Below are 16,968 nucleotides of genomic sequence, written 5' to 3' on the forward strand. Positions count from 1 at the left end.
CAACTCAGTGAAAATCCATAAAATCCATAGCCATTTGGGCTTTATTTCAGCTTTTTTATACATGTGCGTTTTTTAATAAACTATTCTAAAATGTTACATATGAAAATATTTTGATGGGCACTGGCAATCTGGGTTATTCGCACCTTATCTACTGTGCATCGAATCCCTTATACACTTACATTAGACTTCTGTTACTGATCCTCCGCACTATTGATTTGTGGTCTTTCTCCTCTAAAAATTGTCAGGACAGCAGCAACCAGAGCTGAAGGTTTCTGAGGTATTCCCCACATAATTCCCTAAACACTCTTTCCTAGCCTGACCTTGACCCTCCAAATGACCCTGACCGGTATCAGCAGCATGTATCTGCAAGATGTATACCGTATATATGTGTGTGTGTGTGTATGTATATATATGTGTGTGTGTGTGTGTGTGTGTGTCAATGTAAACCATTGCTAATGGCATCCTATGTATATTTAAGTAGATATATACCTTTTATGTGTGCTCACGTATATCAAGTGTGTGGTAACTTTAATGTATTGAGTGGAGATTTTAGAAGGGATTTTTTTTTCTGTTAGTTGTATAACTTTTGCTTCTACTGGATATTTTGGCTCTATATCCCAAATCATGTACAGCTTAACTGCATTTTCAGTCTGCTTGCTTAGGTGTAGAGATCCTGTGTTCCATTGGTTAGGGCTAAAGGAAATCATGGTGATTTCATGAAAATGGGAATGAATGCAAAGTCTTAAGAATAAGCGTAGAAAGAGATTGTGAATGTGATCAGGGCCTTCACAATTAAAGGTTTTGAAAACTAGGTGGGCCATTTTAAATTTAACCACTCATCTTTTACTGTGTTTTATTATTGTATTTACTGAGATCCTGTCAGTTTCCTTTTAAAAAGAGAACAATTTAAAAATGAAAAAATTGTAATAAAAAGCCCATTGTATGCTCTATTAAGTAAACGGAGCAGGCTAGGTATAATATGACCAGGATAGCTGAAACTGTGAACCAATATAGTGCTATATTCTGAAAGAACTGTAATCATTGAGAAAGACCTGCTGAGAGACTTATTAAAAGGGAATTACACTAATGGAGCTTTGTGATCATAAGGACATGTATCACTCTTGCAAAGTCATCACAGATAAAAAATAAAGGTGCTGTCTGTGTAATTGCATAACTGGAAAAGAACTTTCATACCAGGTCTGACACCTGACTGACTAGCCTATTTGTCTGCATGTCTGTCTATGTACTTAACCCCCAATGATACACTATCTGAGTGCCTTCAGAGTGTTAAAAAGAAAGTAACAAATCAGTTAGTCTTTTCTTCTTTTTTTGTCTGTTGGTGTAAATTGAATAGTTGTTTAGAAAAAGTGTGTGGTATGTCGGTGAGCTATTGAGGAGAGAAACAAAGTTGAAGAGATGAGTTGCTCGTTAAGTTCTGAATGCCGTGAGGTTAGCGATCATTATCTGTACAGGCGATATCTTCTATAGTCTAGTGCCAGCTCCTGTGGAAGGTTTGACTCACAAGGCTCTCCCTGTTGGTTGACAGTTGTTTAATTCCAGTGGAATGCAACTATTATTGGAGGCTCAGGGTAGAAGGTGATCTCTTGGATAGCTTGGACAATCCCATGGAGGGCTTTGAATATCTATTCAGAGACCCTAAACTGAACTTTTCTCACTGGGGAACCAGTGCAGAGTACAACACCAGTGTTATGTGCTTATCTCAATCTGTATTACTTAGCAAGTGGCTGCTGCCCTTTCCCAGTTATGGATAATCCATAGTTCTGAGCAGGCGTATTTTTGAGGAGTGTTGAAAAGACTGGGGATGACATTTCTTTTGTGAAATTTTAGTGAATAGATATTCTGGTCTGATTGACTTGTAATAGTGTTTGCCATCTTGTATGTATCAGAGCATGGGGGAAATATCCTCTTATTTTTGTTCTGTATTTATATGTGCTTTTCATTTGACCAGGGGCATGTAGAGCCCAGGATAGGCATTCTTTTGTGCGTGTACTTAACTCTAAATAAACAACAGTAAATCATATATGGATCACACACAGACTGTCCAGGGAACTCTTATGATCAGAACAAATGACAAGATTCTTAACCCTAATTGCTACCTCAGTGTGTGTCCCCTCAAGATCCTATAGGAAATATTTTACCAAAAGACAGCTGAGATCCTAAACTTTAGAAAAGCTAATTTGAAAAAATTGAGGATGCTAATCAAAGTCCCTAAAGTAAAAGAATGAGGATATTAAAATACTTAAACATATCACAATGGAATTGCAGATGTAAGAATATCTGTAGACAAAATGGACCAGGAGAAAACACTCTTTAAATGACAATGTTCAAGAGATTATTAAAACATAATAGATATCTTTCAGACAATGGAGAACCACCCCTAGTGAGCCCAATTAAAAAGAGCATAAGCTATTGTGTAAGATAATAATTAGGATAGCAAAGAGAGAATTTGAAGAGCAAATAAATTTCCAAGAACAGATATGAGGAAATTCTTTCAGTATGTCAGAAGCAAGAGTCCTACAAGATAATCAGATCAGGAAGTAAAGGGAATGATTAAGGAGGATAAGGACATTGCAGAGACGTTAAATGATTTCTTGGCATCATTTTTCACCAAAGAAAATACTGGATGCTACCTACCTCAGGTCTAATAATGCTTAAGTACTGTCAGACTGAGGAAATGCTGGAACAAATGAATACAATAAGGGCTTGTCTACACTGCCAGCTGGATCGGCAGGCAGCAATCGATCCAGTGGGGGTCAATTTATCACATCTAGTATAGATGCGATAAATCAACTGCTGAGCGCTCTCCAGTCGACTCCGGTACTCCACCAGAAGGAGGAGTGCAAGCGGAGTCGACAGGAGAGCGTCAGCTGTCGACTTACTGCAGTGAAGACACCGCGGTAAGTAGATCTAAGTACGTCAACTTCAACTACGCTGTTCACATAGCTGAAGTTGCATATCTTAGTTCGACTCCACGCAGTAGTGTAGACAAGCCCTAAGGTGCAACAAGTCACCAGGACTTTGTAGTATTCATCCAAGAATTCTGAAGAAATTTGAGAACTAAGTCATCTTAAGCTGAAGTGTTAACAAAAACATGTAATAGCTCATTAAAATAGTTTGTGTACCACTGGACTTGAGGGTAACAAATGTCTCACCACCTCTCCAAATGGTCTCATGAAGTTGATGAAGGGGGAGAACAGTGTAGACTCCTGTGAGACCTTCAGATGGACTTCAGGTCCCATTAGAAAGGAATGTTTGGAGTCAAATTTCAGTGCTGCACTGTTATGTCCACGTATGTCATGCAGGTGACCCAGTATGGGAAAGCTGAAGAGAGGTCAACTAGTGTGAGCATTGATATGTGACTTCTAACTGTTCTCTTTCAGTGCTACCAACACTGTCTTTATGCTGTGCTCTGCTGTGGAACCCAACTGCAAAGTATCCAGGATACTGGCAGATATTACATGAAGCTAGAATTTTGATTTTGCTTTCTGAATGATTTCATCTAGAAATGGATGATTGGAGAGAGAAGTGATAGATTAAGTGTACTTCATCAACTGTTGGCTTTTTCATGATTGATCATACTATACTATTTTCCAGGGTGATCTCTTCTCTAAAAGAGGCATTCAGAATGTATGTTAGCCTGGGTACAATTGTTCTGCACCAACCTTTACCAGCCAGGAGGGGCAAGAATCTGTTTAGCAGGTGGGGACTCAAATATTTTAAAGAGCTTCTAGATCTTCAGAAGGTGGTATGAGGTCAAACTCTGCCATAAGGGGTAGGAGGTTATGGGCTGTGCACTTTTAGAGATTTCTTCTGGGGCAGATCCCTCTTATATTTGGTTGATATTTGCTGTGAAGTAAAACGACTCTGGCACCGTGCCCGGCTCTGACTTCGGCACCAGCCTTTATGACGTCGACACACCCGTCTCCCAGGCCTGCACCGATGTCGACTTCGATGCAGGCACCTACGGCACTGGTGCCGATGTCGGCACCGGGCCCCCCGACACTGGCAGCTCCTGTGAGCGTGCCAATGCAGCTCCCTCCTGTGAGATTGATGCTAACGCCGATGTTGGCTATGACGCCTATGACCCTGGCACCATCATCGGCACCGCCTCCTCCAATGCTGCCCCGGGAGTCACGTGACCCGTCCGGGGCAGACAGTAGGGAGCTTCCACCACCGGCACACGCTTCCTTCTCCTTGTCACCGGACGAGGTGTTGGCAGGGAAGTCCATAGCTCCTGCATTAGAGGACAACAGAGTTCTACAACAGTTGCTCTGCAGGGCTGCCCAAGGCTTGGGCATCAAGGCCGAGGAGGTGGTTGAAGACGTGGATCCCATGGTGGACATCCTAGCACCCTTGGGGCCCTCACGGGTAGTGTTACCCCTCATAAAGACGGTGGTGGACACCACCAAAACTCTATGGCAGATGCCGGCTTCTCTGACACCCACTGCTAAACGCAATGAGTGCTGGTATTTCGTCCCCTCCAGAGGCTTTGAGCATCTCTACTCTCATCCGCCTCCAGACTTGTTCGTCGTCGATGCGGCTAACCAGCAGGAGAGACCAGGTTTCCAAGGTCCTTCCCCAAAGAATAGGGATGCTAAACGCTTGGACCTCGTGGGTAGAAAAATCTACTCCACTGGTGGGTTACAACTCCGTATTGCTACAGCAGGCCATTGTGAGCAGGTTCTCCTATAATACCTGTGCTTCCATGGCTAAGTTTACAGAGCTTGTCCCTTTGGACTCTCGGTCTGAGTTCACCGCCTTGGTGGAAGAAGGGAAATTAGTCTCCCGCGCTTCACTGCAGGCAGCCTTAGACGCTGCCACAAGAGTCATGGCGACAGGGGGTGGCTATGCAACGGGGGGCCTGGTTGCAAGTCTCAGGGTTACCCTACGAAGTCCAACAAATGATTCAGGACCTTCCATTTGAGGGTGAGACTCTGTTTTCAGAAAAGACTGACAAACCGCTCCACAGCCTAAAAGACTCCCGGGCTTGCATATCCCCGCCACTCAGCAGAGACAATTCCGCCCACAATCTCCTCAAAGGTTCCAGCAGCAGAACCGCCAGGACAATTCTAGAAGGAGGAACCAGAGCGGTAGGAGAAGACAACATCCCTCTGCTAATCAAGGCCTGCCCTCTGGCCCTAAACTGGCATTTTGAAGGTGTGGTCGAGGACGGCACACCAGCCCAGAGACTGGATTCACCTTGCCTTATCTTTTCCTCCCGACTATCCCCTTTTTACTGTGCATGGTCCCATATAACTTCGGACCACTGAGTGCTTCACATGGTAGAGAGGGTATACTCAATCCAATTCTGTGCCATCCCGCCCTTCCACCCCCCTTCTCCATCCCTCTTCTGGGACCCTTCTCATGAGCAACTTCTCATTCAGGAGGTACAATCGCTTCTAGCCCTGGGGGCTGTGGAGGAGGGTCCACTGGAGTAGGGTTTCTACTCCCGCTATTTCCTAACACGGAAGGCCTAAGGCCAATACTGGACCTGGGGGACCTCAACAAGTTTGTGAGGAAACTCAGGTTCCGCATGGTCTCCTTGACCTCCATTATCCTGTCACTGGATCCAGCTGACTGGTATGCCGCTCTCGACTTGAACGACGTGTATTTTCACATAGCAATAGCGCAAAACCATAGAAAGTACCTCAGGTTTGTGGTCAACAGTTCCTATTACCAATTTATTGTTCTCCCTTTCGGCCTGTCAGCAGCACCTTGAGTCTTCACCAAGTGCATGGCAGTTGTCACCGCCTTTCTGCGGAAACATCAGGTACAGGTGTTCCCATACCTCGACGACTGGCTGATCAAAGGCCGATCCAGGGCTAAGGTGGAAGCTGAGGTGTCATTCATCAGAGCCACCATTGAGAATCTGGGCCTCCTACTGAACGAGGCGAAATCGACTCTGTCCCCGGTCCAGAGGATAGAGTTCGTAGGGGCGGTTCTGGACTCAACCCAAGCCAGAGCATTCCTACTGCAGGCAAGATTCCAGGCCCTTGACGCCATGATCCAGGGACTCAGGCAGTTCCCCACCACCACCGCGAGAAATTGTCTCAAACTGCTCGGCCATATGGCGGCCTGTACGTACGTGGTTCTGCACGCCAGATTCAGGCTTCGACCGCTGCAGTCTTGGCTTCCGTCAGTGTACAGACCTGCCAGGGACAGCTTGAACAGGATCGTGACCCTACCTTGCCCCATCCTCGACTCGCTCCTATGTTGGACAGACATTCAGCAGCTGTGCTCAGGAGTCCCCTTTGCCGCCCCACAGCCATCCCTGACACTAATAACGGACACGTCAGATTTGGGGTGGGGAGCTCATCTTGGGAACCACAGGACTCAGGGCCTCTGGTCACAGATGGATCTCTGTCTTCATATCAATGTCAGGGAGCTCAGGGTGGTACACCTAGTGCGGCAGACATTCCGCCCGTATCTAGCAGGACAATGTGTATCAGTCATGACGGACAACACGACCGCGATGTTCTATATCAACAAATGGGGGTGCACACTCCTCTCCCCTGTTCCAGGAAGCCCTCAGGTTATGGGACTTTTGTATAGAGCACTCAGTTGATCCACAGGCGTCGTACCTTCCCAGGGGTCCAGAACGAGCTGGCGGACCACCTCAGCAGGTCTTTTCACAGCCATGAGTGGTTCCTTTGCCTGGACGTCACATCTTCGCTCTTCCAGAGGTGGGGCTGTCCCCTGATCGACCTCTTCGCCACGCGACGCAACAAGAAGTGTCAGCAGTTCTGCTCCTTCCAGAATCACAGTCTGGGCTCTACAGTGGACACATTCCTCCTCCATTGGGGGGGGACCACTTCTGTATGCCTTCCTACCAATACTGCTCGTCCACAAGGTCCTGCTCAAGATCCGCAGAGACCGGGCTTGGGTCACTCACATAGCACCAGCCCGGCCCCGCCAGCATTGGTACACGTCTCTCCTGGACATGTCAGTGGGAGCCCCGATTACCCTGCCACTCTTCCTGGACCTTCTATTGCAGGATCACAGGTGGCTCCAGCACCCGAACCTGCAGTCGCTGCATCTCACAGCCTGGAGGTTCCATGGCTGAATCCATTCGAGCTCTCCTGTTCAGAACAAGTCAAACAGGTTCTCTTGGGCAGTAGGAAACCCTCCACTAGGGCCACGTACCTGGCCAAGTGGAAGAGATTTTCAATCTGGTCAGCTCAGCGCTACCCTCAGTGCCCCAGATTTTGGATTATCTTTTCCACCTAAAGCAGGAAGGTCTCTCCTTATCATCTATAAGAGTACACCTGGCTGCCATCTCGGCTTTCCACCTGCGGGCACAGGGCCGCTCGGTTTTCGCGACCCCCCTGGTCAGTCGCTTCCTGAAGAGCCTCGACAGGTTGTACCTGCACGTCCGCCAACTGGTTCCTGCTTGGGAACTTAACTTGGTCCTCTCTAGGCTCATGGGGCATCCCTTTGAGCCTCTAGCAACGTGCTCCCTGCTCCACCTCTCCTACAAGGTCGCGTTCCTGGTGGCGATCACTTCAGCCTGGAGGATGTCTGAACTCAGGGCTCTAACATCTGAGCCACCCTACACCGTCTTTTTTAAGGATAAGGTTCAGCTCAGGCCCCATCTGGCCTTCCTCCCAAAGGTTGTGTCGCAGTTCCACATCAACCAGGACATTTTTCTCCCGGTTTTCTACCCTAAGCCTCATGCGAGTAACAGGGAACAGAGACTCCACACTCTCGACGTCTGCAGAGCGCTGGACTTTTACATAGAAAGGACCAAACCATTCAGAAAGTCGGTACAGCTCTTTGTCGCAGTAGCAGACAGGATGAAGGGCCAGCCTGTTTTGACTCAGAGCATTTCATCATGGATTGTGGCCTGCATTACCGAGTGCTACAATCTAGCGGGAATCCCAGCGCCCCTGGTAACGGCACACTCTACAAGAGCACAAGCTTCATCAACAGCTTTCCTGGCTCAGATCCCCACCCAGGAAATCTGCAGGGCGGCGACGTGGTCATCGATGCACATTTTCGCTGCACGCTATGCAATTACTAGGGAGGTCAGAGATGATGCTGCCTTTGGTAGGGCAGTACTCCAGTCAGTGGATAGCTCCAATCTCATCTCCTAATTTTGCTTGAGAGTCACCTGATGGGAATCGACATGAACAAGCACTCGAAGAAGAAAAAATGGTTACTCACCTTCTCGTAACTGTTGTTCTTAGAGGTGTGTTGTTCATGTCCATTCCAATATCCACCCTCCTACCCCTCTGTCGGAGTAGCCAGCAAGAAGGAACTGAAGGGGTGGCGGATTGGCAGGCCTATATATTAGGCACCATGGGGGCGCGACTCCAGGGAGCACACAGGCCGACCCGATGGCTGCTGCTAAGGGAAAAATCTTCCGGCCAACGTGCACATGCATGCGCACACACCTGATTGGAATCGACATGAACAACACATCTCAAAGAACAACAGTTACGAGAAGGTGAGTAACCATTTTATACATGCAAGGCTGGGTGGCCCACTGAGATGAGTCAGGGGGTAGAGGTAGCATTCCCTCCCCGAGCCCCACCAGTTGCCCCTTCCCCCCTCCCCCAAGGTCCCTACAATTTGAGAACCTCTGGTCTATTTGGACCACCATATGGGAAGGGATTTTTCCACTGGGGACATTGGTGAGTATCTGGGTTTTTTTTTACTTCTCCTACAGCGCCTTGCAGACCTGGATGGTTAATAATAATAATAAATAATAATTAATGGAGATATCCCATCTCCTAGAACTGGAAGGGACCTTGAAAGGTCATCGAGTCCAGCCCCCTGCCTTCACTAGCAGGACCAAGTACTGATTTTGCCCCAGATCCCCAAGTGGCCCCCTCAAGGATTGAACTCACAACCCTGGGTTTAGCAGGCCAATGCTCAAACCACTGAGCTATCCCACAAGCTAGAATTTTTAAAAAGCTGAAGAAAAAATACATTGTTGCAGCTTGCAGCCAGTGCAAGAGGTGAAGTGATAGTGGAGGCCAGCTCCTGAAGTAAACCCTAGCATGGTACCTAGAAGGCCACTGGTATTAACCTCAGTTGGTTTCTGCTGAGAGCATAGTTTAAACATAATGGGGTTGTACAAGTGTAATTCAGGGCATAATTGGACCTGCCGAACCTTTGTAACTGGGAATGATACATAAAAAGAAAATAATCTAACATGACATTTTGGTTTGTAGTGCTGCCACTTAGAAAAGAATTTTAACAGTATTGTAAATTGAGCACATTTGGTATGGAAGTCATTGATCCTTGCAATGCCATGTTGAGAGTCATCTTTCTGAACAGACCTCCTCTTTCAAGACTTGCTAGACCTTTGATATAGATAGTAATTTGCTGGGAGCACATATCCAGGAATGGGATTCTATTATGATTAACTTCTAAAACCAAGAATTATAGGAGAATATTTTGTTTTTGAGCTTTTAAAGTGCCTTGGGATTCTACGTTATGAGAGGTGTCCATGCAGTATATGAATGTAACATAAATATAACTTTGGAGAAAACTATTGTATGTAAAAATGGATTGTCTTGTACATATATAAAATGTAATTTTCACTTTATGCGTGATTTATATGTATATAATATTAGCTTCAATTTCTTATTTTATGATTTATTAATGCTAGCCTGAAAAGAATGTGTAGAAAACTCTTTCTGCATTAGTCCTGGATGTCATGGATCATTTAAAATTTTGGGCCTTTGCATTTTGAGCTGTTTACTGTAATACTGATCTATATCTACCATAATTTAAAACTGGTAAGTTGCTTGCTGGTTATTTTTCCTTGCTTCTCAGACAGATTGTGTCTAGTATGATTAATTATTGTTCTTTTTCTTGCCTTGATGACTCTAGAAATGTTTAGAGTACATTTACATTTATAAGTGGCCTTGTTCTGCCATCATGTGTATCTAATATTAATGGCACATTCATCTCTTGAATGAAGTAGATATAATGAATTAGTAAAAGAAGAAGGGAATATTGATCTGATTTGGGATTTTACTTCAAGGATAAAAGAGCGAGAATTTAACTGCTATTTGAAAAGCAAAAATAGATTTGAGAAGTTTCTCATAACTCCAAAATTGGTGAATTTTTTCTTTTGCTATTTTAAAAAATAAAAGCGTATTGCTTTTGATGACAATTTTAGATATATATTTTAATTTGTTTTAAAATAATATGTATAACCTGTTGCTTGAGACAAGTGATATATTATAGAGACCCAGATTATCTAATAAGTAGTAGCATTAAAGTATGACTAATCCCTTATTCTGCTGAATTTATTAGACCCTCTGTATTCAAAGAAAAGAGTAAATATTTTTAGGTGGTCATTAGTAATTACCGGCAATGAATGTGGATACAAGATTTTTACCCACATCTGAATTTTCAGCTGCCTCTTGCTTTCCCACTCACTTAATTCAAGCCACCCTTACCGTTGACCTTTTTAACATGAATACATGCTTTCAAATGTGTATTGTCTTCCATGGTGCAAGCACAGTCACATCAGTCCATACTTGTGGTCCTGATTAAGTCATTTTAAAAATATCAAAATAAAAATTTAAAATATCTTGCCTTCATTAACCTGTGAGATGAAGGTGTGTAGGTCCCACACTTAAACTTCCTGATAAGCCATAGGGTAAGCCACCACAATAGGCAAGGCATGCTTAGCATATTGTTGCTATGAAACATTTCATTTTTTTAAAATGAGGGACAATTCAAATATATCATTGAAATGCAACTAATTTCATATTTTACAGTCACAAAAAATTACAGTGCTCAGGAAAATGAAAGACAAGTGTTCAATATTCTACCAGAAATAGTGATACAAGTGTGGTGATAATGTTTTTAAGGTTTCAGAGTAGCAGCCGTGTTAGTCTGTATCCGCAAAAAGAACAGGAGTACTTGTGGCACCTTAGAGACTAACAGATTTATTTGAGCATAAGCTTTCGTGAGCTACAGCCCACAAAAGCTTATGCTCAAATAAATTTGTTAGTCTCTAAGGTGCCACAATGTTTTTAAGTTTTCCTTAATAGCTAACCAGATTTTCTGTCATGTTATAAGTAAAAACTGACTGAAGGAAGGTAAGAGGAACTCAAAGTACTCCTATATAGATTTTTGCCTCTTACAAATATAAGGCTACTTGTGGTGTTCTGGTGATATAAATAAATGTGAGAGCTCATCTTTACCAGTTTGTAAGTGACAGCAGAGCTTGCACTGATTTTAGTTACTGAACTGCACATATACAGTAATATTAGAGAGACAAGGTAATACTAACTCACCAATACTAACTCACTTCGTCTCTATAATACCCTGGGACCAACATGGCTACAAGAACACTACAAGCAAGATATTCAGCAATGTTGAATGAACTCAGAATTCACTGTGAGGGGCTAACAATGGGTCTTTAGGACATAGTGTATGCTCTGTTTTTTAATGCTTTGTTTAAAAAGGTTTTAAGTTCAAATGTATTTTTAACCATTAAAGATTTAGAGTGTGTTATTACTTTCACTGACATCAGTGAAAGAGTTTAATCACTTTTGTGGATGTTCATGAAATGCTGTTACCATGCTCTGTGATGTCAGTGGAATGGCATTTATCAGTTCATCATCTGCTGTGATTTACATAAACATAATAAAGTAAATTTAGACAAAGCTTGTCATACAGTCCATGAAATATTTTTAGCTTTTTAATACTAGGAAGCTTTTGTTACAATGGCTAAAATGCAAAAGTGTGAGATATTATTATACATGTAGAAAGACTTGTGCGCTTATGATGGTTTTGCTTATAAAAGTGGCTTGTTTATAGGATTGTAATTACTTGTAGGTTTTTAATTCTATTATCTTACTCTTCATCTACCCATTGGTAAAACATTCATAATCAACCCTTTTTATTTTCCCCAGGAACAGTAATTGGTGTTGTCATATACACTGGAAAAGAGACTCGAAGTGTAATGAACACATCCAATCCAAAGAACAAGGTAGGCTGGCATAACTAGAATGACTGCTTGTTAAACACATTTTACTAACTTTTTAATATTTTTTTCTTTCCGAAGTACTAAATTAGATACATAAAACATCAGTTCACTAAATTTCTCAGTCAATACCATTCTGTAGTGCAGCAAACTGTGTATTTTAAACTGGCTTAATTTTAAATTTATTTGTGTAGCAGATGAGTTCTTTCTACTGGATGTGTCTTAATTATGTATATTATAAATTGCTCTCAGTCTCATTTCAGAAATACATCTTAAAATGACTAGCTAAAAATGAAATTACAGTGGTTTGAAAACAGAGCAAGAGTAACGTATGCCTGCAGTAGCTTTAGACCCTGATCCTACAAATTCCTCCCCGTGCACCTACCCTTGAGCTTGCACAGAGCCCCCTTGACTTCAAGTCAGCACACTGATTCAGTGGGGCTATGCGTGAGGAAAGAAGTCCACCACAAAGAAGTAGTTGCAGGCTTAGGTTTCAGTTTGTGTACACTGCAGTCCAGGAAAAATGCAGAACTAATCTAACATTAGAATGGTATTGGTTAGTTACACTTAGGTAAGTTTTTGTTTTGTGTATGACAGAAGGTTCTCCCTCCTGAGATTGCTTCCAAAGATGTCAAGTGGAGGAGTTGAGTGTTGTGTGCCTGGGCATGTGCGTGGTCTTTCAGCGCACGTTTACTGTGTGATGGTATAAGTTCTTGTTTGCTGTGAGGTGGAAAGGGGTAGTTTTTTTTAATTGCTCAATGCCAGGTTATTTTATTTTTTAAAAATACTAAAAAATATCTAGTTTTGAGAAATAAGAAACGGTAGGCCACCTCTTACTAATTGTTTCTCATACTTCAAAGATGGAATTATTGATATAGGTTATTCATGAGACTATCTCAGGGGATGTGACTCTCAGTATTTTAGTTACAGGAGTTCTTTTACATACTTTATGGGATACCATCAAGGGGCCAAGCAAAATAATCACAGTCTTCAACCATGTTTATTTTATTATTTATTATTAAAGAAAGAAAAAAAGTTAGTTGCTGTCACTCTTTTGTTGGCCCAGTACCTTCACAGTTTTTCCTTAGGTTCTTCTTCACCTTATGCATATATACTTTGTCTAATGAACTGGTAACATTTCCAATTGCTTTTGTTATTCTGGTGGGAAAATCCCAGATAACCTTTTAAAGTTAAAGTGCAGCTTTTATTTTTATTCATACAATTTTCTAAGATGTTCTTCAATTTTAATAGACTCAAACAGGAAATAAACTTTGGTTCTCAAAAAGTTTAAACACCACTTTATATACAATATTTTAGTTCTCAAAACAGTTTTTTTAATTAAATAAATTTTATAATTTCTTTAGCCTAAATAGATATTAGAGAAGGCTTTTTTTAATAACAAATTTAGGAGAGACATGAAATAGGTAAAGAGAGTTACTTGAGCACTGCCAGTAATAAATTAATTTTTCCAATAAGATAAATATTTTATACTTTAAAGTCTTCTTGTATTAATAATTCATTTAGTAAGGACATTAAATTTCAGAATGGTACATTTAGCATTTTACCATTTACATAGCAATGATATTAGGAAATTATATTTGGACCTTTACATTTAGTTAACGTATTTGCAAGTATGCATTTCACCAATGCATTGGTCATTTTAACATTTAAGTAATAAACAAAAGGTTTAGAATATTTCCAACTACACATGTTTTTCTTGGCGTTTTAAAGACATAAGCAGGGATTTTTCTTTGAAAAGTAAAGGGTTTGTATAGTGCCACTTTACTCCTACGTTGATTGCTCTGATAACACAACCTACATTCCTTTTTACAGTTAGGTCTCTTCCAAAAACATGAATATTTTACATGGGTTTATGCCTAAGGATATAGACATACAGTTGCTAGTCCTTGGGAGACAGAAATAGAAACCTCCTGGAATTTTTTTGATTAGCTTTAATATTTTGTAACATAACTAGCTAAATATACTATGTACTGTTATATTTTCAAGTATCCTGGCTATAGCTTACCTATAGCTATCTCTTGTCTGCCTCTTTACTGAATGTTAAGTTTGTAAAGTCTTAATATTAGCAAAAATAAGTTATACTATCGCTATTATTATTTTTGCGTCAATATTGAGATCTCCTTTTCACACTGCCCACCAGCTGCTGTGGTCATAGAACCTTACCCTCTCCATTTTTGCCTGAGTGTTTTAACTAAAATGTTCCTAATTTAGTCTAATAAAAATTTTAGTTTAGTTAAGGTAAGATACATTTTTCTTGTCCATCCTTTTCAGAATGAAATTCAAACTTTGTTAATCATATTGTGAGCGCTATTAAGGAAATATTTAGAAGCAAGCTATACTCCTTAGACATGTTCAGATTTTGTTTTAAACTATGTTCTCAGACAAAATACAGCATACTATGCAGAAAGACTAAAAGTTAGATAATGCACAGATGCTGTGAATTAAGAAAAGCTACATCTCTCACAGAAATTCAGGTTAAGAACTTTCCTTTTCCTCACGCATGAGGTAGTCTGCTATGCCTTGAATCATGGTAACATGGAAAGAAGTAAAGCCATTGGCGGGGAGTTATCAGGGTGCCGTAACTAGGAGTGCTGGGTTTGCCTCAGCACCCACTGGCTTAACTAATAATACCAACTGAATATATGGCTTCCATTATCTATAGAGTTTACAGTTTTTAGCACCAGATTACAAAAAAAAAATTTCGAGCACCCCTGGTGGGAATCACAGATGCTGACTCTAGAACTGCATATTTCAAATTGGTCATAAAGGCCCAGACCAGCTGACCAATTTGTGTTCTTTTTGCAGCTGTAGAATTCATGGCGCCAAGTGTTCATAATACTTTTCCTATCTTATTCTTTGCTAGTTTTTATTATAAAAATATAAATGTTTAACTGCTTATTGTGGTGAGGTGATAATTCTTGATAGTTGTAGTTCTAGAGTTTTCTGTCAACATTGATCATCTAGTTTCAGAGTGATAGCCGTCTTAGTCTGTATCGGCAAAAACAACGAGGAGTACTTGTGGCACCTTAGAGACTAAGAAATTTATTTGGGCATAAACTTTTGTGGGCTAAAACCCACTTCATCAGATGCATGGAGTGGAAAATACAGTAAGAAGATATATATACACAGCACATGAAAAGATGAGAGTTGTGGGGGGTCAGTTCTAAAGAGACTATTCAATTAAAGTGGGCTATTATCAACAGGAGGAAAAATCACTTTTGTAGTGGTAATCAGGGTGGCCCATTTCAAACAGTTGACAAGAAGGTGTGAGTAACGGTACAGGGAAATTAGCATGGGGAAATTAGTTTTTAGTTTTTGTAGTGACCGATCCACTCCCAGTCTTTATTCAGGCCTAATTTGATGTTTGCAAATTAATTCCAATTCTGCAGTTTCTCACTGAAGTCTGTTTTCGAAGTTTTTTTGTTGAAGAATTGCCACTTTTAAGTCTGTTGTTGAGTCCAGGGAGGTTGAAGTGTTCTCCGACTGGTTTTTGAATGTTATAATTCTTGACGTCTGATTTGTGTCCATTTATTCTTTTGCGTAGAGACTGTCCGATGTACATGGCAGAGGGGCATTGCTGGCACATGATGGCATATATCACATTGTTAGATAAGGTACCACAAGTACTCCTCGTTGTTTTTAGTGATCATCTAAGTGGTTTATAAGTCCATTTTCTCAGAGCCAACTTGAACATCTCCACCTTCAGCTTTGGAATTCGGCTCTTTGATCTGACAGCCTTTACTCCTGGTTAGCTTCTAGATAGAAGCTTATAGTCACAGACAGTGTGAGTTCCTCTCCATAGGTTGTTTGGGCAAAAGAGACCTTTCATCAGTGGTAGTTCCTAAATATCCCTATTTTTCAGCTACTGCATATCCTGATTCAAGATTACATTTTCAACCTTGGCCTTCTCTTGCTGTTTGGGGTTCTGGTATAGAGACAAGAAATGTTTCTCCCTATATGTGTGGTCCTTTGAGCATGAGATTAAGTGCCATCTCATTCTGAGGCTAGGTCTACACTACGGGGGGTGCGGGGGTCGACCTGAGATACGCAACTTCAGCTACGCGAATAGCGTAGCTGAAGTTGCGTATTTTAGGTCGACTTACCTAGCTGTGAGGATGGCGGCGAGTCGACCGCTGCCGCTCCCCCATCGACTCCGCTTCCGCCTCTCGCTGCGGTGGAGTTCCGGAGTCGACGGCAGAGTGATCGGGGATCAATTTTATCGTGTCTACACTAGACGCTATAAATCGATCCCCGATAGATAGATCGCTACCCGCCGATCCGGCGGGTAGTGAAGACGTGCCCTGACTCACTAAGGAAGAAGTTTTCATTGAGAGAATATCACAAGCAGTTGGATGTTACAATTCTGTTCCTCTTTTATGGTGACTTCATCTTCTAGGGACATCTCCTTTCCTGGAGAGAAATCTCCCAAATATTTGCCCTGGAAGGATGAACTTTGGATTTGGAGAGGGAGGAATAACGCAAGGACCAGACTTCTGAACCTCTGTCATAATCTCCTTCCCTTACAGTCTTTTTTTCTCATCCTTCTTCCTCTCTCCACAGAGGTGTCTAAAGCTTTGCAGGATATGGTGACTTTCCTGTCTTTAGATATCCTTTTTTTCTTGGTTCAAAGAAAGCAGCATAAACTTTCTAATATTTTAGAACTGAGGAACGGTATGATGGACTACTGGAATCTGCAAAGAAGTTTTTGGTGCATCCAACCAAAGATCCATATGTGTTAGAAAGCCCTGTATTCTTTTTCTCCTGCAATTTCATTGTACACTTGGTTCCTTAGTAATTTCTGCAGTTGCTGAATGGGTTAAGAACAACAGGATTTCTAGACGACTTCGTTTTGATAGAGACTTCCATTAACTGAAGCAGTCAGGGGAGGACCTGATGTTTGCCAGCATTTCTTGTGAGGATAGCAAGTTATTAGAAATGGCCTGATATTGCTACTCCTTATGGAGCAAATTCTT

At 41.8% G+C, this 16,968-nt stretch overlaps 1 protein-coding gene across 1 annotated transcript in view; it reads left to right on the forward strand.

Annotated features, from left to right (window-relative positions):
• Window positions 1–16,968, forward strand: part of ATP9B (ATPase phospholipid transporting 9B (putative)) — a 292,171-nt gene that overhangs the window by 152,275 nt on the left and 122,928 nt on the right. Inside the window, exon 11 of the mRNA XM_065397949.1 lies at window positions 11,904–11,980. Within this exon, the coding sequence (XP_065254021.1) occupies window positions 11,904–11,980 (77 nt within the window). The remainder of the gene's footprint in view (window positions 1–11,903; window positions 11,981–16,968) is intronic.

This window comes from Emys orbicularis, chromosome 2 (assembly GCF_028017835.1).
Source record: "Emys orbicularis isolate rEmyOrb1 chromosome 2, rEmyOrb1.hap1, whole genome shotgun sequence".
Classification (NCBI taxonomy): domain Eukaryota; kingdom Metazoa; phylum Chordata; order Testudines; family Emydidae; genus Emys; species Emys orbicularis.